The 26,959-nt window shown below is 51.1% G+C and overlaps 3 protein-coding genes and 1 long non-coding RNA gene across 4 annotated transcripts; all 4 read right to left on the reverse strand.

Annotated features, from left to right (window-relative positions):
- Window positions 1-1,170: 1,170 nt before the first annotated feature.
- On the reverse strand, window positions 1,171-13,724 carry LOC138195814 (ATP-binding cassette sub-family C member 4-like). Its single transcript, XM_069145497.1, has 31 exons — window positions 13,344-13,724; window positions 11,475-11,585; window positions 11,035-11,155; window positions 10,717-10,941; window positions 10,532-10,621; window positions 10,208-10,373; window positions 9,946-10,069; window positions 8,203-8,452; window positions 7,679-7,786; window positions 7,503-7,592; window positions 7,206-7,397; window positions 6,992-7,086; window positions 6,795-6,881; window positions 6,559-6,655; window positions 6,267-6,461; window positions 6,020-6,157; window positions 5,857-5,894; window positions 5,666-5,784; window positions 5,394-5,540; window positions 5,176-5,255; window positions 4,720-4,870; window positions 4,490-4,609; window positions 4,241-4,351; window positions 3,302-3,402; window positions 3,002-3,193; window positions 2,738-2,893; window positions 2,451-2,540; window positions 2,158-2,330; window positions 1,643-1,748; window positions 1,408-1,557; window positions 1,171-1,294 (listed from the first exon to the last, which is right to left on the reverse strand). Exons 1-31 carry the CDS (start codon window positions 13,415-13,417, stop codon window positions 1,265-1,267), a joined length of 3,927 nt encoding a protein of 1,308 aa, XP_069001598.1. The 5' UTR covers window positions 13,418-13,724; the 3' UTR covers window positions 1,171-1,264.
- Window positions 13,725-15,016: 1,292 nt separating this feature from the next.
- Window positions 15,017-17,368, reverse strand: LOC138195802 (uncharacterized). The gene is made up of 5 exons (XM_069145485.1): window positions 17,314-17,368; window positions 16,338-16,599; window positions 15,948-16,076; window positions 15,707-15,817; window positions 15,017-15,567 (listed from the first exon to the last, which is right to left on the reverse strand). Exons 1-5 carry the CDS (start codon window positions 17,366-17,368, stop codon window positions 15,183-15,185), a joined length of 942 nt encoding a protein of 313 aa, XP_069001586.1. The 3' UTR covers window positions 15,017-15,182.
- Window positions 17,369-19,030: 1,662 nt separating this feature from the next.
- On the reverse strand, window positions 19,031-19,922 carry LOC138195816 (uncharacterized). The gene is made up of 3 exons (XR_011178055.1): window positions 19,901-19,922; window positions 19,357-19,413; window positions 19,031-19,245 (listed from the first exon to the last, which is right to left on the reverse strand). It is a non-coding gene; the product is annotated as an uncharacterized lncRNA (long non-coding RNA).
- A 630-nt stretch (window positions 19,923-20,552) lies between these two features.
- Window positions 20,553-26,363, reverse strand: LOC138195817 (protein downstream neighbor of son homolog). The gene is made up of 12 exons (XM_069145498.1): window positions 25,834-26,363; window positions 25,481-25,558; window positions 24,719-24,919; window positions 24,419-24,597; window positions 24,169-24,244; window positions 23,980-24,082; window positions 23,495-23,588; window positions 22,797-22,964; window positions 22,502-22,700; window positions 22,346-22,415; window positions 21,715-21,845; window positions 20,553-21,556 (listed from the first exon to the last, which is right to left on the reverse strand). Exons 1-12 carry the CDS (start codon window positions 26,269-26,271, stop codon window positions 21,416-21,418), a joined length of 1,878 nt encoding a protein of 625 aa, XP_069001599.1. The 5' UTR covers window positions 26,272-26,363; the 3' UTR covers window positions 20,553-21,415.
- Window positions 26,364-26,959: the final 596 nt, after the last annotated feature.

The following is a 26,959-nucleotide window of genomic DNA, read 5'->3' on the forward strand; positions in this document are numbered from 1 at the left end:
AGATATATATGTGTATATATATACAGTGTATATATGTATGTATATGTAGATATATGTATATATGTGTGTGTATATATATATGTATTATGTATATATGTATATATGTGTATATATTGTATATATATATATAAATTATGTATATATATGTATATATATGTGTGTATATATATATGTAGATATATGTATATATATGTGTGTACATATATGTATTATGTATATATATATGTATGTATATACACAGATGTGTATATATGTAGATATATGTATATATATGTGTATATATATGTATTATGTATATATATATATATATGTATGTAGATATATGTATATATATGTGTATATATCTATGGGGGAACGACGTGCTCCAAGGTGACTTTTGGTTCCTAGATGGCAAAAGCCATTTAAAGAGAAATGCTAAAAGAGTCCAACTAAATCTTGAGTTTATGTCGTAAATGTCCAAAAAAACAACAACCGCTAAAAGTTGATTAGAGGTTTAAAAAAGTCCAAATAAAACCAGAGAAACAGTAAACCTGCGAGTTATTTGCAGGTTAACCTGCAACGTCTTTGAAAGCTTTCCTTCCTTTTATCTCCTAAATTTCTGGGGGAATTTGTAACAGGTGAACATCGAGCCGGGGACACTTCACGTCACCACTCGGCCATTTGCACTCTGCGCTGATAAATATCAACACAACAATTATACAAATAATAAACGGAACAATAAATACGCAGTTTTCAATGCATATTGAGCACGTGTTTATTGGAAGGAAACAAAACAACAGGTTGGGGTAGGTGTGTGTGCGTGGGGGGGGGGGGGGGGGGACCCGCCTGTGTTTGCGCTGGACGGTTTTGCGGGACACCCCACCGGGGTCAGCGCCGTTTAGGTGCACATATGCGTACATTTGGGTTCTTCGTTGCATCTATGCCCGTTTCTGTTTTTTTGCACACACAGAGAGAGAAAGACAAGCTGAAGACCGGAGTCAAACGCCTCCTCCTCCTCCTCTTCTTTTTTTTTCCTTCCTTGGAGGTGCTGGGAACGTAAAAGGTAAAGGACGACGGTAAAACCCGGGTCCGTCAAATCTTCCGCAAAGACAAAGAGTTTTCAGCGTCTTCGTTCTGTTCTTCTCGATATTAATAAAAATCATACAACAATTATTTTTGGGTCTTTTTTTTGGTTTTTGTTTTATCCTCTCCTTCTTCCGTCGGGAGTCGACCGGCTTTCCCGTTCGCGACTGCGATCGAAAAACGCTCCCGTGGGCGACGAGCGTCATCGCGACTCCTGCGTGTCCTGAGCCGCCTGTGGAAATAATAAATACAAAAAAAAAAAACCACAAATTGTACATTTATTATTCTATCAAACTTCTATCAAAAAAAAAAAAAATCCAAATAAAGAAATAAAAGGATGCTCGCCGTTCCGCAGCTCGCCCGTCTGGCCGCCTCCAGCAGCGCCGCCGCCTCCGCCGGTCCCGTCTGCTGCACCATCTTGTACAGCGCGCCCTCTTTGTTCTGCAGCAGCGTGAAGGGTCGGTCGAATTCCCGGATGGCGCCGCCGTCCAGCACCTGCGAGGACACCCGCACATTTCACCGGGGATACGCGCCAAAACAGCAACGTCGCGGTGAGCGCCGGATGGAAACCTGGACCCACCAGGACGCGGTCGCTGTCGATGACGGTGTTGAGGCGGTGGGCGATGGTGAGCACGGTGCAGTCTCGGAACGTGTCCCGGATGGTCTTCTGGATCAGCTCGTCCGTCCTGCGGAGACGCGTTTGGGAAATGACACAAAACCCACGGACGCTTTCCACCCTTTTTTTCCTTCTTGTTGTTTTTCTTCCATCATTTGTCGGTCATTCAATTCTTTCAACACGTGTTTTATTGAGCTACAGAACCACTTACAAATACAATAACACTGTCGCTTCTCATTTTCATTCCTATGTAAATCATAATCAAACAAACAAACAGACAACACAAAAGCCTCAAAGTGGAACTGAGATTTTGCATTATTCATCTTCGCAGAAGCCACGACGGCAACAAGTAGAGGAAGGGGCGGGACTCCAGACTTTTAAAACCAAAGCGTCTGCTCCTGAACTTTCCTTTTCCCCGCCGCCGCCGCTTTACCCAAAGAACGCCCCCCTCTCCCCTCCCCTCCCCCCTCCGGCGTTACCTGGGGTCCACGTTGGCCGTGGCCTCGTCGATGATGAGGATGCGGTTCTTCCTCAGGATGGCTCTGGCCAGACAGAGCAGCTGCCTCTGGCCCACGCTGAAGTTGGAGCCCGACTCCGCCAGAACCGTCTCCAGCTTGCCCGGCAGCTCCTCCACCGCCGACCTCAGCTGCACCTGCGGGTGGGAACGGGGGAGGAGGGGGAGGGAGGGGACACAGAGGCGGCTCAGGGAGAAAAAAAAAACCACCGGCGCGGAGTCGGCGCCCAGAACGGGACGCTAAACGTGGATACTGACCTCCTCCAGGGCTTTCCACATGTCCTCGTCGGTGTGCCCGTCGAGCGGGTCCAGGTTCTTCCTCAGAGTGTCGGTGAACAGCACCGGGTCCTGGAGAAGAGCGCGGCACGTTTCGCTTTCATTTCGTTACGGGTGAAAACGTCACAAGATGATAATCAAACGGAACGGGTTCCCAGGGGGGGGAGGAGGAGGAGGAGGAGGAGAAGGGGGGAGGTGGCTACGGGGGAGAATCGTCGCCGAACCTTTTCCCAACTACACAACGGTCCGTTTCAAACACGCAGGTTCACCTGAGGGATGATGGACATCTTCCGCCGCAGGTCGTGCAGGCCGATCTCGGAGGTCGCGACCCCGTCGATGACGATCTTCCCCCGCGGCTCCGCCAGCCGGAACAGGGCGGAGATCAGCGAGCTTTTCCCGGCTCCCGTCCTCCCCACGATGCCGACCTGACGCGCATTTAGACAAACGCGTATGACTCCCTCTCCGCCCTGCGGTCGCTGTGTGTGTGTGTGTGTGCGTGTGTGTGTGTGTGTGTGTGTGTGTGTGCGCGTCACCTTCTCGTTGGGCTGGAAGGAGGCGCTGATGTCTTTGAGGACCGGCGCTCCGTCCGCGCTGTAGGAGAAGCTCACCCGGTCCAAGGTCACCCTCCCTCGGCTCGGCCAGTCGGGCGGAGGACGCCTCCGGGTTTCCCAGGGCGCTTCGCTCTGCAGCTCCGTGTACTCCACCACCCGCTCCACCGACGTCATCTGAGGACACGAGAGGCTCCGTCGCTTGTTTCTCTGGTCTCTTTTTCGCCGGGAGGTTTCGCGAATTTCGACCGTCGCGCTAAATGACGACACCCGACGAGCTCTCACCATGTTCTCCACCTCGGCGCTCTGTCTCACCGTCCACTGGAAGTTCCCCACCAGCGTCACGGCGTAGGTCAGCACCAGGCCCACCTCTCCGGCCTCCAGCCCTGACGGGACACACACCAGACGCGAGACACTTCAGGACGAGCGCGTCAGCGGAGCCCCGCCGCTCGTTCAAACGGCCCGCGTCACGTCACGCTTTCATCGGGTTCATCTGTCTGACGTCTTCAACTTCTGCCGCGAGGTCTGACGTCTTCAACTTCTGCCGCGAGGACTTTATACCGTCAAATAACCCGTGGTGTCATTTAGTGTAAACATCCATCACGTTGTATTGAATTAAACTGACACTGGAGTATATATATATGTAACTATATATAGCTATATATATCGATACATATATAGATATATATGTAACTATATATAGATATACATAGATATAGATATATATAGTTACATAGTTATATCTATCTATCTATCTATAGATTGATAGATAGAGATATATGTAGATAGATAGATAGAGATATATGTAGATATATATATATATATCTACATATATCTACATATATATATATATATAGAGAGATATATGTAGATATATATACCTATATATATCAATACATATATAGATATATATGTAACTATATATAGATATATAGAGATATATAGATATAGATATATATAGTTACATAGTTATATCTATCTATAGATAGATAGATAGATAGATAGATAGAGATATATGTAGATATATATATATATAGAGAGAGAGATATATATATGTAGATATATATACATAGATATATAGATAGACATATATATGGATAGAGATATATATAGATATATAATCCGTCGGAAAATTTGGGCCGACATCCAAATTGCGTTTTATGCAGCTCGGACCGATCGGGAGTCCGGTCTCGGGCTCCCGGAGAACTCGCGCCTGTCTCTCACCGTCTCGGAGCAAGATGGAGCCGAACGTGGCGAGGGCGACAAAGACGGAGCAGATGCTGTCGAGGCGAAGCGCGAACCAGCGGGACGTCATCAGGAACAGAAACCAGGCCTCTGAGAGAAAAAAGGAAAACCGGCAAAAAACACACACACAAAAAAAACAGAACAAAAAAACAGACCGTCAAACGCTTTCTTTCTTTTTTTTAAATCGCCTCGCCGGATCCCCCCCCCCCCGTCCAAAGAGACAAAAACCTGAGTGGCGGTCCTGGTGGGCGTCGAAGGCCTTCTTCAGCCTCTCCTCGGCTCGGAAGGCCCGGATCGTCCCCAGGCCCTGGAGGGACGAGGACAGGTGGGAGAAGACGGGGCTCCGAGCTGCGGGGGAGGGGGGAAATCGAAAACACTCGTCAGCCGTTTGGACGCTTTAAACGGCGCGTGGCGGATTTCCGAGAAGGAGACAGACGGGGACGGGGGGGGACACCGACTCGTCGACTCCAGACGCTTGATGTCGCGCGACGAGCGCAGGTAGAAGCGCCTCAGGTGGAGGAAGATCAGCAGCAGGGGCACGACGGGGATCAGGATGAGAGGGATGACCGAGGCCGCCACGGCCACGACGCCCACGTTCTGCAGAAACAACTGAAAACCCAACAACAACTAAAAACAACAACTAAAAACAAACAATGGCTTCGAATGCGTATTGCTTCCATTTCACATTTCATCTGTATTTTGTGCATTTTCGTTCCTCCTTTACATTTTTTCCCCCTTTTTTTTGTTGTTGTTGTTTGTTTTCTTCCTTCGAGCCTGTAAAAGCACTTTGAGCTGCATTTCGTGATTGTTCTCTGTCGTTTCACATTATCCATCACGTAACCGACACGGGAGGGGGGGGGGGGGGGGGGGGGTCGGTTCAAGGCACGGACGAGACTCCGGCGGGAACAACTCACCTGGTAGAAGTCCACGAAGGTGAGCGGCAGCACCGAGTCCATCTGGTTCGTGTCTTTGGAGAAGCGGTTGAGAATTCTTCCTGTAACGAAGAGTGTGTGAGTGAGTGTGTGTGTGTGTGTGTGTGTGTGTGTGTGTGGGGGGGGGGGGGGGGGATGAAACTTGAGTGCGCTTGTGTCTCCGCGTCGCTGCAACGCTCTCCGAATCCCCGGTTTCTCACCGATGGGGTTGACGTCGAAGAAGGCAACGGGCGTGCGGATCACGGCGTCGAACATGCCGTTGTGCAGCGTCTGCGCCGACCTCACCAGCCCGTGAAAGATCACCAAACTCCTCACGTAGCTGAAGACCACGGCGGCTGCCGTCAGACCTGCGGAGGGAGGGGGGGAGGGAGGGAGGGGGAAAGGGAAGAGGGGGGAGAACGACACGGCAGCGCTGTGGATCATGTCCCCTCGGTTCGGCTTCACCGCGGTCGTCGCCGCGGCAAACACTCACCGGCGTAGACGCCGAGGTAGAACGGGAGATCCGGCCCCGGACGGGACGCGGCGACGCCGTCGGTCCCGTTCCCCGTGCGGACGGCCGTCGCCGTGCCGTTGGAGCGCTCCTCTGTTGCCCTGCGGGATGACACAAACGCGTCAACGCGGCGGGAGCGGCGGGAGACGGTTAACGAAGGTGAACGTGCTCACCAGTAGACCAGCCACCAGTCCTGCGTGATGTACGCGGCCTGCGGAAACACAGTTTGAGTATTCGAGCGTCCAAACGCGGCAACGGCGACGTCGCGGACGCCCCGATGTCCTCACGATACCCGTAGGCGGGAAAAACACAAACGGAGGTGAAAAGTTCCGGTACCTCGGCGACGACGCTCAGCAGGACGACGAGCGGCAAGACCGGGAGGCTGCAGCCGGCGGTGAAGTACTTCAGGTAGATGCGGCCGCCGACGTTTCCCTCCGCTCGACTTTCCTCCGCGAGAGTCCGGACCGGTTCCGCCTGCGGAGACGGGGGGGGGGGGGGACGCCGGAGAGAGAGAGAGCGGTTAGACGCCGTCTCCCAGGACGCGGCCGTCGTCCTCGGAACTACTTTGGAGAGTCGCGCTCACCGGAAGCCGCTCGCCGCCGTCCGTCTCCGGCGGCAGCAGGCTGCTGCGCGAGCACTGCGAGCCGCGGGAGCGCCCATCCGTCTCGGCGGACCGGAGCCGGCGCCGGCGCTCCTCGTCGCTCCTCGGGAGATCCGTCCATGCGTCCGGGCCGGAGCGCCGCAGCTCGGCGTAGGTGCCCCGCGCCTTGACGGAACCCTGCGGACGCAAAGCGGAAAGATGACGTCGCCCCGGCGATCGGACGGCCTTTTGTTCCTCTTTGGTATTCGGCCGGCTACGAGGAAACGTCACGGACCTCCGCGAGGACCGCGATCTGGTCCGCCGCCCTCAGGTGCTGCAGCTGGTGGGTGACCAGGATCCGACACTTGTCCTTCAGCAGGCCGCAGATGCACCTGACGGGGAACACGGGGTTACACGGGAGGAAGCGGCGGCGCCGAAAACCAACCTCCGTTCGACCCGAGTTCGGACGCCCCTCGAGTTTCGGGGAGCGCCGACGCCCGGAGGCGTCGTTCGGGTCGGAGGCGCACTCACTGCTCGAAGAGGTGTTTTCCCACTTCCGCGTCCACGGCACTCAAAGGGTCGTCCAGCAGGTAGACGTCGGCGTCCTGGTACACCGCCCTGAACGTGCACGCACACACACACACACACACACACTTTAACGGGGGTGGGGGGGGAGGCGCAGAAAACAGACGGTTTTCGCGCGGAGACGACAGGGACCGTCCTCGTACCTGGCCAGGTTGACGCGAGCCTTCTGTCCCCCGCTGAGCGTGGCCCCCCGGTCCCCGATGAGCGTCAGGTCTCCGTCCGGCAGCAGCTCCAGGTCCTGGGGTCAGAAGGAACAAAAGAAAAGAAAAAAGACCCAACGCAGACACATTTACCTTTCAGACGAGGAGGAGCCGCTCCTGCTCCTCCTCCTCCTCCTCCTCCTCCTCCTCCTCTCACCCTCTTTAAAGCGCAGGCCCTCAGCACCCTCTTGTACTTCTCGGGGTTCAGCTCCCTCCCAAACAGGACGTTGCTGCGGACGGTTCCCGGGAACACCCAGGGCTGCTGGGAGGCGTAGGTCAGCCGACCTTTGACCCTCACCGTGCCGGTGTCGTGCGGCAGCTCTCCCAGGATGGCGCTCAGCAGGGACGACTGGTGGGAGGAGGAGGAGGAACGCGGACATTACAGACTTGGCGTCCGGGGGGCGCGCGGGAAAAAACACAAACACTCGGGGAAGCCCGACGCGGGCGTGCCGACCTTTCCGGCGCCCACGGGTCCGATGACGGCGAGCAGTTGGTGCGACTTGGCTTCCACGGAGACGTCCTGCAGAGACGGAGCGTCCAAACTCTGCCGGAGGAACCACAAATGCGTCACGCGTTTAAACCCTCCACACACACACTACAAACACACTCTTCCATCCCGAGACCGCTCACCTTGTCCCAGTAGCAGGTCAGGTGCTCGATCTCCACCGAGTGCTCCTTCTTCCCCTCCGGAGACGGAGCGACGGATTTCCTCTTCATCTCGTCCAGGAGGAGGAAACTCTGGGAGGACGTCGAAGCGCACGGATGTTTTTACGTCGTGAGCAAAACCGGATGGCGCCGCCGCGAGCGGTCGTCTCGTTTTTTTTCGTGACGCGTTTTTCTCTGGACGTTTTTTTTCCCCGTCGCTGAAGGTTCGGGCTAACGGAAGGTCGACGTTACCGGCGTCGACGACGGTCGCGCCGGCTTTTAACGTCTGTAAAAATGTTTTTTAAAAAATCAATCAAAAAACGTAAACAAAAAAAAAAGCGACGCCGGGGGTCAAACCTTCGTCGCCGAACGCGGAACCGAACACGTCCAAATAAACGCGGAACGGTAACTGAGGGGAACTCGTCCCGTCGAGTCCGCCCCCGAGCCGACGCTGCCTTCTGCCGCGTGGGAATTCGGGATCAGCGAGAGGACAGAGAGACCGGACGCACCTCGATCCTGCGGACGCTCACCGCCGTCTCCGACAGCTTCTCGACGGCCAGCGGGAAGAAGAGCGTGACGGTGAGCTTGATGGTGCCGTAGAGCGACACGGTGACGAACACGCGGCCGGCGGTGATGGCGTTGCCCAGCAGGACGTAGACGGCGAAGGTGATGAAGACGATGATCTTGCTGCTGGCGAAGAAGGAGGCCATGTTGAGCCCGCGCAGGTACGAGCTCTTCAGTATCTGGCCGATCTCTTTCCTACCGACAGGAAGAAAGCCAAAAAAAACAAAAAAAAAACGTGACGTCATTTCACCACCCTGTCCGTCGTCAATGACGTCCGCGATACCGCCGAGCGCCACTAGAGGGCGTTTCCCAAAAAGCCGCCGCCGCGACGGACTTTCCGACCGCAGTTTACGGGACTTGGCTTCAATCGATCCTCCCTCCGACTGACGGCGACGCCTCCTTTCTTCTCGACCGCTGTAAAACCTTCGGCAGTCGTCCTTTTGTTCGTGTGGAGTTTTTACGGCGACAATAAAATGTCCAAATAAATAACGCTGTGAAAGATGACCCCGGATCAAAAGAAAAGGCTTCGCGTTCGCTTTGGGAAGGCGACTTTATTTCACAAAGCCCCTATTATTATTATTATTATTATTATTCCTATTTATTGTCGTTATTATCACGGAAGCTTTTCTGCTCAGCCTCTGCAGAATATTAAAAAAAAACAGCCGGCGCGGTCCGAGTCCCGTCTTTAAAACCGTCTGAGCCGCTTAAGACTTTAATAAAGTCCAAACGGACCGCCGGGAGACCGTCGGCGGGACCCAGCCGATCGGCGAGCCGACGGCGACTCCTTTAAGCTGGAGCGGCTTTTCCCAAGATAACGCTCAACGGACAAGTGTATCGCGGATGTCTCGTTTTGGCAGAGCGTTCCTCCGGCACAGACGTGAAGCCTTTTTTTTTTTTTTTTTTTCGGGGAACTTTTCCGCGAGGGCCTCCGCGCGCCTTTCTACGAATTTCATCCGGAGAAGTCGATGTGTAACCCGAGACGCGCTTTTCTGTCATTCATTCTCCGACGTCGCCGATTAAAGGTCGGTCCTGAAGAGCCTAAAAGAGCCTTTTTTTTTCCCGCTACTTGCGCGCTCGCTCTGCATTCCTGGTGAAATCAGGGGAGCCGGAGCGGAACGACACGCCGGCCGCGCAAACGCCGACCTTTAACCTCTCGCGACTGCCGACTCCTTTACGCTTCACCTTTTCGCAGAATAACAACGGCGAACCCCCCCCCCCCCCCACCCCCTCCCCAAAGTCCACACGGGGACTTGCGTTGATCCCGTCAAACCCGCGACGGCTTCAATGTCGACGCGTAAAACCCGCAATGCCTTCGACGTCCACATTTAAAGACCGGCAATAACGTCAATCTTTACTGGTAAAACCCGCAATAACTTCGGCATCGACGCGTAAAAACCTGCAATAAGTAGAGTCTTAGCTCTGCCCCGCTTTCTATCCAAAACCGCCGGCTTTGGGAACCTTTTGACGTTAGAGACCTCGTCTCATCTCTCCGTTAAAGCGTCGCCCCGGGGGGGAAAGGACGGGGAAAAACAAAGACGGGATGAAGAAACCCGGGACAGCTGGTACCAAATTAAGCTCCAACAAATGTTCCCACAACTCCTGTCTTTGTCTCCCCCCCCCCCCCCTTCCCCCTTTTTTTTTCTTTTCTTCTTTTTCTCTCCCGAAAGACGTTTTGTTTTGCACCTCACCGTCTGACCTCGGTAACCAGAGCCGAGAAGGGTTTCTCCCAGGCGTACATCTTGATGATCCTGATGCCGGACACCACCTCGTTCATGATGCGGATTCTGCTGTCGGTGAGGACGACCGTTTTTGCTCCTGCCAAAAACAACAAAAACAACAAAACGCCGCCGTTCAGCTTTCTGCTTCGACTCCGGTCGGGGCCAATGAAACGAAAAGTTGCGCCGACGGGATCCGCTTCCGGAAATAAGACGTCTGGGCGTCTCGTCGCTCACCTGAAGACGCCAAAGAGTTTCCCGAACCAGGCCTGCACCGGCATCGTGAGCGCCACGACCGCCACGCCCGCCAGGCACGAGACGCCGATCTCGTACCAGAGGAAGACCATGATGACGGCGGCTTGGAGAGGCCCCACCCACAGGTAGTGCAGGTTGAGGGTGACCTGGGGACACGGCGACGACGGAGCGATGGGAGCGTCGTTACCGCCGGCGAATGCGGACCGCCAAAGCACCGGGCTAAACTTACCCGTCGAACCCCGGCTTTCGCCTTTTTTAAAAATTTATACTTTTTTTTTTTTCTGGAGGATCCGCGTCACTTTACCTCGTCGAAGCGGTTGACGTCGTTGGAGAGCAGGTTGACGATTTGCCCGGTGGTGGTTTGGCCCATCGCTTCGCTGCTGAGGCCGAGAGCCTGCGGAGACAAAGTCCGCTCATCTCGTCCATAACTCGGAACGGTTCCGGCTTTAAGTGCAAGAGTGCTGCGACGACGACAACAAAAACCCTGACCTTCCTGTAGATCACGTGACACACGGCCACCCTCATCTTCATGCCCGTCCTCTGGACGTTGTAGTAGTAGAGGTGCTGGAGGATCGTCAGGCCGAAGGCGGAGACGGACATGGCGGCGGCGTAGCCGTACGCCGTCGACAGACCCCTCTGGTCGTCCGGCTCGTCATTCTCAAAGTACAGGATTATTTGTCCCAGGAAGAGCGGCTGCGCCACTTTGATGGCCTCCTTCGGGGACAGAGACGAGCGAGTTGCGTTAAAAGACGGCTCCTCCCGGTTTCCTCCTTAAAACGATCCGCTTTTCGGCCGCCGGCAACTCACCATCAAAAACACAAACAGCCCGGCCAGCGCGTACGCCTTCCCGTAGCGCTCCGCCAGAACTCCGCTCAGCTTCGGTCCCCTGCCTTCCTTCATCGCCCGGCGGACTTCGCGGTCCCACGACCTGCGAAGGAGACAAACGCCCAACTTCCGATCACGCGGATTCAGACTCTGCGGTAACGGGATTTTTTTTTTAAAAGGACGAGAACATCGCAGCAAAAAAACAAAAACAAAAAAACACACACATCCACATCTGTGGCGATATAACGTACGACAATGTTATAGTTCACAATTGACCGTATATATATATATATATTTATTCTTTCGTCGCCTACGAGCGACAGTGATCCGTTGTGTCTTTACGTTTCACCCGACGGGTGTATTTGATGGTGTTTTTTTCTCCCACCGGTACTCGTCTACAACACCACGGACGTCTGTCGTACCTCTGCAGCTCCTCTCCGAGCCTCTCGGACCGATCCTCCGGAAGAACGTCGTACATGTCGCTCTCCTCCAGCTGCCGCTTGTGGCCGAGACGCAGCAACGGGCCCAACCAGCTGAAAACGGAGAGACGGACGGCGTTACGGTTAGGTTACGGGCGACGGAGGCCGAACGCCGCCGCGTCCAAAGTCTTTCCACGCAGACGATTCGCTGACGCCTTTTAGCTCCTCTCCACAGAAACCCAAAGCGCGTCAATCTCAGGTTTTCCTGAGCCGGCTTGTTTTGTTTTTTCTCCTCTCCCGCGAGGACATTTTTTTTGTTGATGTCTTACGACCTGACAGGCTGAGGGGCAGATCTACTTCAATCCTCGCTGTGCTCTCGTGTTTCTTTTTTTTTCCCTGGAAATGAAAAGCTCCTGCAAACTAACAAAACACCTTCAGGGGGAAGGAGGAGAGGAGGGGGGGGGGGTCTCCTGCAGACTGACTCACTACTGCGACGTGCGCCGCATTGTTGGGCTTCTCTGGGCCAGTGGAGCGTCACGTGACCTGCAGTTTGGCGTGAGAGCCGCGCCAAGCCTCACCGACCCTCACCAAGCCTCACCGACCCTCACCAAGCCCCACCGACCCTCACCAAGCCTCACCGACCCTCACAGACCCTCACCAAGCCTCACCGAGCCTCACCAAGCCTCACCGACCCTCACCGACCCTCACCGACCCTTACCAAGCCTCACCGAGCCTCACCGAGCCTCACCAAGCCTCACCGACCCTCACCGACCCTCACCGACCCTTACCAAGCCTCACCGACCCTCACCAAGCCTCACCGACTCGCCAAGCCTCACCGACCCTCACCAAGCCTCACCGACTCGCCAAGCCTCACCGACCCTCACCAAGCCTCACCGACTCGCCAAGCCTCACCAAGCCTCACCGACTCGCCAAGCCTCACCGACCCTCACCAAGCCTCACCGAGCCTCACCGACCCTCACCAAGCCTCACCGACCCTCACCAAGCCTCACCGACCCTCACCAAGCCTCACCAAGCCTCACCGACCCTCACCAAGCCTCACCAAGCCTCATCAAGCCGTGCCAAGCCGTGCCAAGCCGTGCACGAACAGGATTGGAATGCACCGCAGCTTGTTTTAATTCACACCCTAAACAAACTTCATCATCGACTTCACTGGAACTAAACTGCCCTCCCTTTTTCGGTTTGTTTGCTCTGTCACTATTATTATTATTATTATTATTATTATCATTATATCATATCATTATTATTATAACACCGTGCGCAGATTGAGCACGTTTGAAGGAGCCAAAAAACAAAGCCACGTTAAAGCGCCTCAGCTCGCTCCCAGCTGAAGAGCACACCGGTCCCGTATCAACTTATGCAACGCGTTCATGTTTATGGCACGTCGGCATCTCTGTCCTCCAGACGTCGGTTTAAAAAAACAAACAAACACAAGAAATCTAACGACAAGTAAAAACACCTTGCTTATAGAAACCCATCTCATATTTACACGGTTGCTAATTGAAAGCTGCGGTCTGTCTGGTTTTCGCATGAACGCACACGTTTGCCCCGAAGACGGTTCGGATCATAAAGCAGTGACGCGCTTTCAAAGTTCACCTGACGTTGGCAACTTAACGAGACGCGTTGACGTTGCTGGACGTGTCCGGATAGGACCGCGACAGGTGGAGGAAGGTAAGGAAAAACAAAAACGAAACAAAACAAAACTCTAAACTTATTTCCGTTGCCTTACACTTGAGTTTGTCTTTTAGCCGGAGGACTTTGCGCGTGCCGACGCGCAGCCGATTATCGCAATCGATCCGCTGGCGTTTTTTTTTTTTTTTCCATCGGCGGAAACAGACGCGCGGACAAACTCACCACAAAAACACCCGGGACACAAACCCCGCGGCGGCCAGCGGGTTGCCCTTGTCGCCGCTCTTCGTCACCTCCATGCTTCGCTCGGTTCTCGCCGGTTCGGTTCGGACGCGCCTGCTTCAGGTGGGAGTGGGTTCAAGGTGCTGCCGGAGACACGGCAGATGCGCGACAAGTGCCAATGAAAGCGCAGCAGCAGCTTTGCCGTGCCGTCGGAGTGGGGCGTTTGGAGGCGAGTGGGACAACGGAGGGACTTGAGGTGAACCCACCTGGCGTCGGGGAGTTATTCAGATTGTTCAAACAGCAAGTTAAGACCTGACAGGATGCAGTTTTATGCGTTTTAAAAGTGGATCGCAGCCCTCTGAGTATTATTTTTCAATTAGTATTTCAAGAAATGTGTATTTAATTTTATTTTATATTCTACACGTATATATATATAGATAGATAGATAGATAGATAGATAGATAGATAGATCTATATGCTATTGTATTTCAGGTTCAGCTGTCAGGTAGCTCTAAAAATACTGTATTTACTATCGCTACTTATTATCGATTGTACTCTTAATAATACACATCCCGTGTATTATTAGACTGCGACTATTCAGTCATTTTTTTATTATGATCTTGTTATTATTATTTTACTAACGTTCAGGCACAGAAAGCTACGTTTATGACCAAACTTCCCCCATCGGTCAAAACATTTACCGACACCGGCAGCTAAACGGCATTTTAGTTGTTTTTTTTAAAAATAAAAAACAAAACAAAACACCGAATTCACGCCGCTCTCTATAAACTAAAAAAATTACGAGCCGCACTTGAAGGCACTTGAGACTTTGAAACCTCGCCTGGTTAACGAGAGGACACCGAGCACGTTTTTCATACAACAAAAAAAAAATATATAATTTTTTTTTTTTTTAAACATAAAAACAAGAGCCACGAGTCCAAAGTGTCCAAATAGCGACGCTGTCTCCGTTTAACGCGTTTGGACAACGCCAGGTGTGTCAGGCACGTGGAACCCTCTTGAGTTTCAATGACCTGGAAAAGACTCAATGACCTGTAACGAACAAGAACAAGAACAAGAACAAGGCTGCCGTTGTGCTGAGCAGGCAAAAACACCTGCAGGCGTCTTCAGTGCAAGCAACCCCCCCCCCCAAAAAAAAAATAAACACACACAATTACCCACACATTATATATGTTTGGATTCTATCAATTATTGCAGTTCCACAACGCCATCAGTAGAGGGAGCCCTTTGACAATTCTCCGCCCACCGTCATGATCCAGGCCGAGGACACAGAATCGAGGACATTTGATCCTGCGCTCCTGCAGAGTGACCTTAAGTACGTTTCTTGCTTTATTTTTTTTTGGACATCCTGCAGTTGCTCCCTCCGTCCCGGGACATTCGTAACTTCCCACACGTTGGACCCTTTTAAGCCTCGACCTCCTACGTTCACACGTCCACATCGATATACTCGTTTACCTGAACTTCTTGTCCAAACGGGTCGATGCGTGTCCTCCGTCGAGCCCGTCCGTCCGTCCGTCCGTCCGTCGGCGGCCCCAGCTGTTCCTGTGTCGCGTCTTGTTTACACCGGGGTGACCTAGTTGCTGAAGAAGAAGCCCCGAGAGGCAAAATCAAAAGCAAAAAAAAGGGGGAGATAAAACACACCAGGGCGAGAGAGAGAGAGAGAAAAAAGGCGTTTTGTAAAAGACAGGAAGAGATTTGTTTGTTTGGGGAGGATGTTTTATTGAGTCGCGCTCCCTCCGCTGCTCGTCCAGCGATCGTGTCGCTCGATCGGCGCCTGTTTTAAAGTTCAATCTTCACCCCTCCTACTGGAGTCCCGTTCCCGCTTTATAATCCCCGCGTCACCGAGTCCGTCGCCTCCCGCCCGTCGGACGCACGACGGCGTCTTCGGATCCCCGAAGTCCGGTGGGGGGGGGGGGGGGGGGGGGGGGGGCGAGGGGGGAGGGGGGGGTCCTCGCGGACGCGTCCGGTCCCGCCTTTAATGTCCGACAGTTGCACGCCGGCGGCGCGATGCGACGCGGGCTCTCGCCGGCCGCCCGAACGCTCGGTCGCGTCCTCATTCGAGTCCTCGGTCGCGTCCTCGGTCGCGTCCTCGTTCGCCGGCAAGTCCAGCAGCTCCCGAACCCTCCGCGTGTCCTCGCGGAGCTCGTCGGCCCGAGAGCTCGCGTCCAGGTTGCCGATCAGCTCGTCCGTCAGCTGCAGGTGGGCCGTCCTTGGTGTTATGGGGAGAGGAGGGTCGCGGGTCAACACCAACAAAAAAAAAAAAAAGGAAAAAAACACACCGAGAAAACAGGACACTCTTTTATTTATTTATCGTTTTAAAGCTAAATCTTAAAAGCGTCGGATCGTACCACTCCGCCAGCTTGAGGTCGTACAGCTCCCTGTGCTCCCTCCTCCTCTTCTGCCGGGTGGTTTCTCCCGTCAGGGACTGCAGGCCGAGGACCAGAGCGCCGGTGGGAGCCCTGTGTGGGAGTCAGCTCATGTTACCGTCAATATTATTATTATTATTATTATTATTACACACGTACTCCGTTGCTAGGGGTCTGTTGCTAAGGGGTCGGCCCACTTCCTGGAGCGGTAAACGTGGCGTACGTTACGTAGGAGTCTGCTGACGCCACCCGTTGTTCACCGCTCGGCGGTCGTGCCCCGTGCCCTGGATGTACCGCCGCCTGGCGTGGCGAGCGGCCGGCAGCCCGCCAGCGCGCCGACCACGGCGCAGTTCATCGCGTCGGTCAGCTCCTCGGGGTATTTGTTCGTGGCGCTGCGGGGGGGGGGGAACGAGAGACGAGGATGTTTCGTTTAAAAAAAAAAAAGAAAAGGACAAAAAAAAAAAAAGATGCGATTAAAAGGCTTTCGCAAACAAAAGACCAAAAAAAAATACATAAAAATACAAAAGAAACATTTTGAAAACGTGTTTAAGGGAATCCCCTTAAAAGGAATCTCTTTTTAAAGAGAGAAAGGTGATGAATGAAAAACACTGACTCTCTGTCAAACAGCTCCTTGATGCGTTCCCATCCCGTATCTGGGAATTCAGGCTTGCCGATGTTCTTCGGGAGGCTGCTGGGAGACGGGACGGGAACGGGACCGGAGGAGGAGGAAGAGGGAAGAGGCATCTGTGCCGGCTGGGCAGCCAGCACGTCAGCTGCGTGGACCCTGGGGAGCAGGAAGCAGGAGAGAGGAGGCCCGGCGCCGCGGAGGAGGCCCCGCAGTAGGCCGGTGCCGAGCGCTTCAGCTGGCGTCGGGGCTGCGGTGGGGAGGTGCAAAACACACGGTCACGTGTTTTTTTTTTTTTTTTTTGGAGGGATGTCACGAGTCACTGCTGCCTCCATTTATAAGCTCCGTCCCCTCGCGACAAACGAGCCGGCGGGGCGATGACGTCAAACTGAGCGTGGGGGATGTCAGAAGTGACATTTATCGTTCGTAACATTTTATTTTGTTCATTTAAACGTCTGCATTTCATTTACTAACATTAATGACTTTTACTGGTAACTAGCTGATACCAATAAACATTATACAGACCTAAATGTAGCCAACATACAGGCTTATATCTATATATGTATATATATATATAGATACATATCTATATAAAATATTGTTCATTATTCATGTAATCATTCATTTATTTAATTTTTTCTGGGAGGTGTGGCGTTTTCTTTCTCGTCCAATGGCGATGCCAGCAGGGTGTGACGTCACGACGGAACGTCCCATTTGATCAGCTGATTCGGTGAGACGGGGGACGCTGGCAGAGCTGGTGTCAAAGGTCAACACCAAAAAAAAAAAAGGTCCACCGCGTCTTCATAACTCGGGAAGAGACGCTCCGTGAATGTAAAGACTGATAATCTCCGTTTACTGTTCAGGAAACATTTTCAAAGCATCACGAAGAGCAAAACTGACGTTTTTACAAATATTGACTTTGTTATTTATAAAAAAAAAAAAAAAAAAAAAAAAACCCACTAACGTCCGATAATGGGAGCATCGATGTTAGCGGCTAGCGTGCTATTAGCCTCGGTCATATCACGGGGAAAACACAGCGACTTACCCGCGACGGGGCCGGGGACTTCCTCCACACCGAACGACGTGTTTTACGGACTCGTGAAGTCCCGCTTAACGTGCATTAACGTCGACATTTCTGCCCTTCTCCGCTCCGGTTTGTTACCACCGCTCGCGACTTGACTTTCGTGCGTTTCCGCTTTCCGACAGCTGGCCGGAAGTGCAACCGCGCAGACCCCAAAAAAGGAACCACAGCGCCATCTGCCGCCGGAGGACCGAACTGCACTGCGCCCGATACATCAGCAATATGGATTTACTCTCGACTCGCGCAACCGGTGCGGTGGTTTACAAAACTGCACGTGCATGGACAAAGCATTGACAAAGACAATTCGAGATTAGTTTTTTTTTACACATTTATGTAGATTCAAAACAAAAACATCTACCCAAAGCCCAGTTCGTAACAGCGGTACAAAAACCCCCACAATCGCGACACCGGTGAGAACAATGTGAATACTACAACATATTCAACACCATCCTGGATCGAATATGTATTAACACCGAGGAAGATTCTTTTAAAAGGTAAAGACAAAACTAACATGAATGTTTCTTGGAAACTTAGCGGTTGCTCTGGATATTATTGCTTAATGTTGGCACTTTGTGTGAAAGGGAAATGTCATTGTTCTGTACGTTCGAGTCACTAAAGTCGTGGCACGTCCCAGCTGCTGAAGTTATTGCCTTGTTTGCGTGCGTGTTTGGAATTAAAGGTTGCTGCAGTTCCTCCGGTTGTCCGGGAGGGGGCAGTGTGGCTCAACTTATGGCTCGTGGAAGCTTTGCTGTCAACTTCACACACACACACACAAAAAAAAAAGACAAAATTGAAAGACAATCAACAAATTAGCGTCGCGGCTAAATACAACTTCCAACAAATAATATTCGGCACCTCTTTTGTGGGGATACGGATCTAACGCTGCTGTACTTTCTCCCTCGCTAGCATTAATAACTACAAATCCTTCGCAGACGTTCGAGCCGTCCGCTCCCATTTCATCGTTTCTTGAACGAGGCGCCCGACTTCACCCTTTCGCTCCCTTCGCGTTACGACGGGTAACAAAACGTGACCTTCGAATACCGACTTAAGACAAACAAATGAACACTAAAGTTACGCCCAGATCGTAAGACGATGTGTATTATTAATCGATATCATTAGACCCGAATTCGTGTCTTTCGAACGTCGCGACCCCGGTTTTAAACGCAGGCTTAGCGTTACGTTTGCTGTACCTGATCCCCAACGCGTCGCAATAACCCCCGAAGGACATCATCAGGGGGGTGCTTCCTGTCCCCTCCTGAGCCCCAGAAGACACTATGGACATTATTATGCTTTTCGCAGGGTGAGTATTTCCTCACCGTGACGAGTAAACGGAACGGAAATTTGCATAATGCCCCTTTAGTGAGTAAAAAAAAAACACGCACCTGACGTGGGTGTCATTTTCACAAAGAGTGATTTCAGGAGACAAAATCAACTCACTGGAACGGGAAGTGAGCTGTAAAGATTTGTCACGAGCCCTCCCTACCTCCCCCTGGTGGCAACAGAAGGAACGGCAGCACCCGCGAAAACCATCCAGACAGACATTTTGGACGAACATGGAACCGACGGCAGCGTGGAAACGTCGTTCGCGAGGGAAGCGGCCTCGTCGGAGCGGCTACGTTCGCCGTGGACGGCTTTCCCTCCGCCGGCGGCCTCCCGTCTCACAGCTCCGTCTTGCCGGGTTTGTGGACGACCCGGTTGTAGCCGCTCCTCCTCTGAGGCCGGTAGGCGAGGAGCCGGCCGAACTCGGTGAGGAGTCTCTCCCAGTAGCAGGTGACGTCTTGCATCCGCAGGTGGTCCAGGATGAACTCCTTCCCTCTGGGGTTTTCGTTTTCATTTTTTGCCGAAAAGGGAGACAAACGGGGGACACGTCAACACGAGACCCGCGTTTCCCGATCGACCGTTCCGACATTGAACGTGACCCGCTACCTCGTGGCCATCTCCTCGGCGACGGCGTCGTTCTCCTTGACGAATTGCAGCAGCTCCCTGGAGACACGGAGACGGTAAACACCGGCAAATACACACAATTCAACAACAGGCCTGAAAATAAACAAAAACATCTGCGAGCGTCACTTCGATTATAGATATTCAACAGGCGGCGTTCAACTTTGGCAAAAAACTTTTTGCCGCTTATTAATTGCAGGTCCATTTTTTTACACGCCGAGCTTTTATTGAAGGACGCGTTTCGCGCGTGAAATGTGTTTTCCTCCACATTCGCTGATTTTCTTTTACTTTTATCGATTTATTTACTCACAAAAAAAAGGTCATATAGCCTCGTACGAATCGACGGATCTGTCCGAGCTGTGCTCGGGGTCGTTTCCGGTTGTAGATGTCGGCTTCGTTTTAAAACCGCCAGAAAAACCCTTCGACCGTCTCCGTGTTCGGACGCGACGCTTCGCGACGTCACAAATCTCATTCGAAACAAATCGACGCACGCCGGGGATTGGCCGCGTGGCGTCCCGAGCCGACCTACCTGACGTCCGACAGGTCCTGCCTGTGTGGATGAGTGTGTGTGTGTGTGTGTGTGAGAGTGTGTGTGTGTGTGTGTGTTTGTGAGAGTGTGTGTGTGTGAGTGTGAGAGAGAGTGTGTGTGTGTGTGTTTGTATTTGTGTGGATGAGTGTGTGTGTGTGGATGAGTGTGTGTGTGTTTGTATTTGTGTGGATGAGTGTGTGTGTGTGGATGAGTGTGTGTGTGTGTGTGTGTGTTTGTATTTGTGTGGATGAGTGTGTGTGTGGATGAGTGTGTGTGTTTGTATTTGTGTGGATGAGTGTGTGTGTGTGTGTGTGAGAGTGTGAGTGTTTGTGTGTGTGGATGTGTGTGTATGTGTGTGTGTTTGTATTTGTGTGGATGAGTGTGTGTGTGTGTGAGTGTTTGTGTGTGTGTATGAGTGTGTGTGTTTGTGTGACTGTGTGTGTTTGTGTGTGTGTGTGACTGTGTGTGTGTCTTTGTATTTGTGTGGATGTGTGTGTGTGTGAGTGTGTGTGTGTGTTAGACGTACGCGTTCGTGTGTGTTTCCGCGATGCATTTTATAGGGCGAGAATTATTATTATTTTTTTTTAAAACAGCGACTTATGAGGCAAAAAGGTGGAATTTAAACGCGTTCCCACCGATAACGGAACGGGAGCTGAAGCCCGGCGGCGCCAACATCCCCGTGGCGGAGAAGAACAAGAAGGATGATCACAAATGATCGTTTTATTTTCTCTGTACAGTCTCACCTCACTTTTGAAATATGAATGTTTTTTTTTGCCAGTATTACAAATAAAACGTCATCTCTCTATGCAAAGCTTTTTTTTTTTTTAATCTTTATTCTTTACACGTCACTGTAATTGAACAACACGGATGCGGGATAATAAATGAAAATCGATGGTTTTTTTTTTTTTGGTCCTATCTTTTTAATCTTGGAACACGAACATAGATATGATGTCATATTTACACGTAAATTTGCACCCTGTAATATTTACCGGTCTCCGAACTTGTTTTCCCTCTTAAGTGCTACCTGTTAAGATCTCGGGATCCGGTCAATAAAAGATCTTTGAATATTAATTGTCTGAAAACCATACAGCCAAAGAACTGCCAAAATAAGTATGCGTGAACAGAAAGAAAGGAACAAACAAAACAAAAGCTATGGGAGAAATTCCAAGTTACCACTTCCATCCACAAACAGCAGGGGGCGCCGTTTCTCCTCGAGCGCCGAAAAATCCATCACGGAGATATTAATTCCTCATCTGGCGTCAAAATTATTATTATAATAATAATTCCATTTCCAGAAAATGTATTTGTTTCATCCGTCCGGGATGCCACCTCCCCCCCAAAAAAACAAAAACAAAACAACAACAACCGGGCAATTTGTCACGCATTCAAGAAAAAAAATGATATTCATAATTTTTTGGGGATAAAAAATGATATTAAAAAAATAAAATAAAATAAAATAAAATTCAAATTAAAAATCATCATTGAAAGGCATTTTAAAAAAGGTAAAGCCTCTGGTTAGCTCTTCCAGGTGTAGCTGTAGTTGTTCATGCTGATGTGGGCGAGGGCCGTCTTGCCCAGACCGGAGGGACGCTGCAGCTGCTGGACGGAGATGGGACGGAGGCCGCAGCCGGACAGGTCCACCGAGCCGCCGGGACACTGAGGACACACACACACACACACACACAAACAGTAAAACAGGAGGTTTAGTCAAAGACCACTAGGTGGCGCGTGCCAAATACAACCGTTTGTTTATTTTATTCGGCTTTTTTTTAATTTTTATTTTATTCAAATTTTTAATTAAAAAAAATTCTCACCGGCCGCTCCGCGGCTCGCACGTTCATGACGGCGGTCGGCGCGTGGGTGTACAGCGCCGCCGAGAAGTTGCCCTTCTGCGCCGGGCGGAGGAGGGTGGCGACGGCGTGGAGGGAGGAGGGCAGGATCGGCCCTGCGGGTGGAGGGAAGAGACGACGACGTCACGGGGGGAGCCCTTTGGCCACGCCCCGTCTCGGTCGACGAGCGGGTCCGACAGGCCGTCCGTTGCCACGTCATCACTCGCGGAGGCGCCAAATGCGGATTTGTCACGCCGGAGAAAATAGTCCCCGACGAGACGCAGAGCAACATGTCTCTCCAGATGTGGACATCAGTGTCAAATTGTGTTTTTTTGGATGTATATTGTTTTTTGTTTTTTTTATATATTTTAACAACGCAAGAGAACAGAAAATTACATAACAAATTATAAAGAAAAATTCCCAAATAAATAAAATACAATATATATATATATTTTTTTACTTTTCTCCCTTAATTTGGACTTTTCTCTCTGAATCTCAATTCCCCCCCCCCCCCCCAACATTTTGACCTTCATTTTCTGAATTCGGACCTTCAAACGTTACGGCCGCGACTGACAATTTACTCAGAAATGTACTCCCCCACCCCCCCCAGGTTTACCTGTGATCTCCAGACTGCTGATGTTTTGGTAAGTCCCGCCCACCTGGCTCTGCACGTTCACACTGCGGCTCTGCACAAAAACACACACACACACACACACTCAGAAAAACACCGACGCGGCACTTTTTTTTTTTTTTTTTTTTAACGACTCCGCACCTTCAGCGTCTGCATCGTGGCTCCCCTGAAGCCGACGGGCGCCAGCAGGGTGGGCGGGAGCCCCGCCTGGGGGCCGGCCGCCGCCGCCACGCCCTTCCAGTTGATGAGGAAGTTGATGAGCGTGAAGGCGTGCGAGCCCTCCACGCACACCACCGACTCGGGCTTGTGGTCCAGGGACACGGCGGGACCCTCCTTGCAACTGCGACGGACAGAAGAGGTTAAGGAGATTTTTTTTTTTTTTTGCTGACGGAGCAAAAAATAAAAAAAATAAACATGACGAGATGATGAGGGTTACAGTTGGATGCTGATGCCGTCGGGCTTCTTGATTTTGTCCTGGACGCCCATCTCCTTCAGCCAGGAGAAGCCGCTGTCTTCGCCGGACGCGTCGTCCTCTCCGTCCCCCGCCAGGTGCTCGGCGTCCTCCGGCCTGCAGGAGCTGCGATTTTCAAATCGTCCGCACGGTCTATTACACGAATAAAAAAATAAATAAAAATATCCTTAATACGACGCAGCAATGAGATGTTCGGAGCAACTAAGATTCACATAACTGGCGTTTTTTTGTTTGCTGTCGTAGTAAATCTGTAAACAAATTGCACCACAGGCCTGTCAATCAAACACCCCAATGAAAAAAACCCATCTTTTTCAGGCTTATTTTCAAATTAATAACGGGATTATTTTAAAATGGACCTCCAGAAAACGAAGAAGGAGCGACTTTATTTAGCGACACCCAAATGACTTTTTAATTGCCTTTGAATTTTCAAATTGAATTTTTCGGAGCCGACCTCTAGTGGCGCTCGGCGGTATCGCGGCTTCCGCATCGGCCTCATTTTTCACAAAAATTCAATGTTGCTTGTTGATTACCGAAAAACTACGAGCTTGTTTTTTTTTCTCTTCTTCTTTAAATGTAAAACTTTCAGTGTGGCTCTCACACACACACACACACACACACACACACACACACACAGAGAGAGAAGATGAATGACAAACACTTGCCCCTCCTCTTTTTCCTTTTGCTCCTCCTCCTCTTGGCTGTGTTGCTCCTTGTACTTCCTCTTCTCCTCCACTAGAGGGAGACTGAACTCGATACCTAAAACGGGTCAACAGGAATCGGCGCTGATTGACGCGGTCGCATTTCTTGGTTCAGTCAGAAGCAAGTCAAAGAAAAAGAGACAAATCGAAACCTTTGACTTCTATTTGATCTATTTCTATTCGGTCACACGGGGCTTAAATAAAAAAATTAATAAAAAAGATATAATAGGGTAAAAGTGGCTGCGAATTTCACGGTGTGTTATTATTTGCAAATTTGCTGACTCGGGACAGCTAGAGGAGCGATAAAAATCCACTTCGAATTGGCGGAAAGTTCAAAATGTCACAGAAACAACAACAACAACAACAAAAAACAACAACACAACATTCTTTGGCCAAACACGAGGTGCATTTTGGAAACGAATGCAATTTCCCCACCCGAGTCGTCTCACCTTCGGCCTTCATGGCCTCTCGGAGGCCCCTGGTGGTCGGAGAGATTACCGCGGCGACGCTGCTGGATCCTCCGAGGCCGGCGGCTCTGAACAACACTGTGAACTGACACCACGCGCAACGGATTAACGTCATCACGACCATTTGTAACCGCGACGAACTCGTGACGTGCGAGTTGAGCAAACACACACCTGATGGGAGCAGAGGTAGAAGTACGGACACAGTCTGGACTTCAGTAGATTGTAGAGGGACGACAGGCTGACCGACCTGGAGGAGGAGGACAAGTGTCATACAAATTATTATTATCATTATGAGACAACCGGGATTCCTCGCGTAAAAAAAAAACAAAAAACAAAAACAACCTTCCGAGGAGATAAAAAAAGAAATACAAATAAAATGTTTATATTAATACGCCGGGCGCTTTGTCCGCCGTCGCCTCACCACTCCCTCATGAGCGTGCGCTGCAGCGCGGCGTCCTGAGCCCACGGCGCGCTCTTCCCCGCGAAGCTCCGGTCGGCGTTGATGCGGGGGAACAGCGGGAGCCACGGCAGCGACGGATGCTGCCAGTAGGCCAGGCTCTGCTGGAAGGCGCAGCGGAGCTCGGAGCACGACCTGGGATCCTACGGGGGAGGGAAGGGGGGCAACGAGATCAGGATTACCCGAGTGAGTTGGACGCATTTTGAAAATCATCTCCCCCACACACATATATATATATATATATATATCTATGTGGACGCAAACCTGCAGGGCGTGAGGCACGGGGGCGAACTGGGCCCTGCAGTGGCGGCTGAGGCCCGCCGCCTCCTCCTGGGCTTTGGGCTGCTCGGCCCACGACAGGCTGAGCGGCGAGGTGAAGAGGAGGCGCGTCTTCAGGCTCCAGTCCGCCGGGTACTCCGTGCAGACGGGGGGCGCTATGGAGGCGGGGGCGATGCTCTGCGGGCTCTGGGGAAGAGAGCGGGAAAACATTTTTGGGGAAGAAGGGGGGGGGGGGTAAATAAGTGTATTAAATACTAGTGAAAGATACAAAGCGGGCGTGTATGTTTTGGATCTCTGCGCTGCCCTTTTCTCTCTCTGCTCTCCCACAGGCTCCGCCCACCTCCGAGCCTGGTTCTGTTGGAGGTTTTACTTCCTGTTAAAGGGGAGTTTTTTGTTTTTTTTCTCCCTCGCAGCTTACGTGGGAATTGTTGGGTTCCTTTCTATAACGTTGTAAAGTTCTGCTGTCGGGAATTTAACCGCGTTAAGGGCCTTGAAATGACCAATTGCGTTGTGATTTGGCGCTGAAATAATAAAATTGAATAGAACTGAATTGAGATTGTGATTATTCATTTTTTACAATTAATGCTGCAACTTTTGTTTCAAGCTCGACTTTGACCTTAAATAACCTGTTGTGTTGTGATCTGGCGCTATATCAGTCAAATGGAAATGCAAAAAAACAATAATACAAATGAATTAAATGTCATCTTGTATAAAAAGTAAAATAAAAAAAATAAAAAAAACTCCTACCTTCAGCAGTGGACTCTTGACATCTTCCTCCTCCTCCTCTTCAAACAGAGAGTCATCCTCTGAGAAAGAGAGACGCTTCTGCACACGGAAGTCAGGGGGAAAATAGGTAGAAATAAAAGACTACTGTTTAATAAGCCGATGTTAAAATGTATAAGTGTGTTTATGCAGTGCAGCAACCATTAAAGGGGCTTGAACTTCAATTCGGCTCAAGTGAAAATCGTGTAAAAATACACAGATGATGATTTATTTGAGTAAATGTGGGGGTTGATATCAACGCTGTCGCGTAGATTTCACGTTTCATTTCGAAGTTCCGTGACGTGTACATGAAATACTGTTAATCAATAACAACCAACCTTGCTGGTATTATTTTGCCTTTCCTGTGTTTCTGCCTCCGTCAACAAGGCCCCGAAAGGCAACTCTCCCCTCGTCGGCCCGTCCTCGCCCCCCTCCTTTCCCGTCGGTGTCTTACTACCACCCGCGGCTTCCGCCCTTTTACCGCCGTCGTTAAAAATAAGAAGCTTCTTTTTGGGGCTGAAGGTATTTTCGATATTCGCGAAAGGGTTCCTGCGTTTCATTCCACCTCCCGGACGGTTCTGGCTGTTGAAGAGCGGCCCCGGGGAGAAGGAGCGAACTCCCGCCGGGGACGAGCTGCTTTGTCCGGGGCCGTCAGCGGAACCCGGGGCGCTCGCGCCGGAGAAGACGCCGGCTTCGCTTCGGGCTCTTCTCCGCCTCATTCGCAAAATTTCAGCCGGACGTTTGAAGCTGGGCGAGTATGTAGTCGGTTGAGACATACTGGAAGGGCTACAGCTTTACAAAAAAACACAAAAAGCACCGACATTCAAGGACAAATCCTCAGGACCACTCGGTCCGCTGCTGTCTTTGTTGTTGCGCCGTTCGCGCGATACAAATTTGGCGCCCAGCGTGCTGACGTCACCAGCTACCAACTCTTTCCGTCGCGTTTACGTCGCGTGGTAAAAAAAAAATTGAGCTTCACGTTGAAAGAGCAGAAATGAAACCTTCTCATTCGAATTAAAACTGAATACGTGTATTTCACAGATCACCTTGATCGCAGTCCTTAAAAGGTCACGAAGAGAAGTCACATCAGCGTGTGAAACACAAACTCACACATACCGTTACATCTGCGCATGTTGTTTTGATGACTGGTCTTAAACGCACCACGGTACTGAGTGTTCAAGTTGTAAATTGCTCTAAAAATGTAAATTAACTTCCAATTTTTTTGAAGTGACTAATTACTGAATCCGTGTTTTATGAATTATATAAATATTATACATATATAATGTGTGGTTTCTCCCTTGTGGGAATTTTTGAATTGTTGGGTTTCTCTGTATAAATGCGGTAAAAGTTCTGCTGCGAGGACTTTAACGTGTTAAAGTGCCACGAAATAAGCTGCGTAGTGATTTTGGCGCTACACAATAAAATTGAATTGAATCTGCGATGACTTTTGGAAGGATTGTTTTT

This window comes from Embiotoca jacksoni, unplaced genomic scaffold (genome assembly GCF_022577435.1).
Source record: "Embiotoca jacksoni isolate LCO1_2020_lvr unplaced genomic scaffold, fEmbJac1.0.p SCAF_126, whole genome shotgun sequence".
NCBI classification, from domain to species: domain Eukaryota; kingdom Metazoa; phylum Chordata; class Actinopteri; family Embiotocidae; genus Embiotoca; species Embiotoca jacksoni.

Excerpts from the sequence above, each read along its gene's own strand:
- LOC138195802 (XM_069145485.1), bottom strand. The coding sequence starts at position 17,368 with ATGACCGAGGCTAATAGCACGCTAGCCGCTAACATCGATGCTCCCATT. Across the intron at positions 16,600-17,313 it reads CGATGCTCCCATTATCGGAC|CCCCGACGCCAGCTGAAGCG; the intron begins GTTAGTGGGTTT and ends TCCCCACCGCAG. Across the intron at positions 16,077-16,337 it reads AAGGAGCTGTTTGACAGAGA|AACTGCGCCGTGGTCGGCGC; the intron begins GTCAGTGTTTTT and ends ACCGACGCGATG.
- LOC138195817 (XM_069145498.1), bottom strand. The coding sequence starts at position 26,271 with ATGTCTCAACCGACTACATACTCGCCCAGCTTCAAACGTCCGGCTGAA. Across the intron at positions 23,589-23,979 it reads AGAGGCCATGAAGGCCGAAG|GTATCGAGTTCAGTCTCCCT; the intron begins GTGAGACGACTC and ends GACCCGTTTTAG. Across the intron at positions 21,557-21,714 it reads TGCGAGCCGCGGAGCGGCCG|TGTCCCGGCGGCTCGGTGGA; the intron begins GTGAGAATTTTT and ends GTGTGTCCTCAG.
- LOC138195814 (XM_069145497.1), bottom strand. The coding sequence starts at position 13,417 with ATGGAGGTGACGAAGAGCGGCGACAAGGGCAACCCGCTGGCCGCCGCG. Across the intron at positions 5,895-6,019 it reads TGCTGAGCGTCGTCGCCGAG|GCCGCGTACATCACGCAGGA; the intron begins GTACCGGAACTT and ends GTGTTTCCGCAG. Across the intron at positions 4,871-5,175 it reads CCTTCGTGGACTTCTACCAG|TTGTTTCTGCAGAACGTGGG; the intron begins GTGAGTTGTTCC and ends TTGGGTTTTCAG.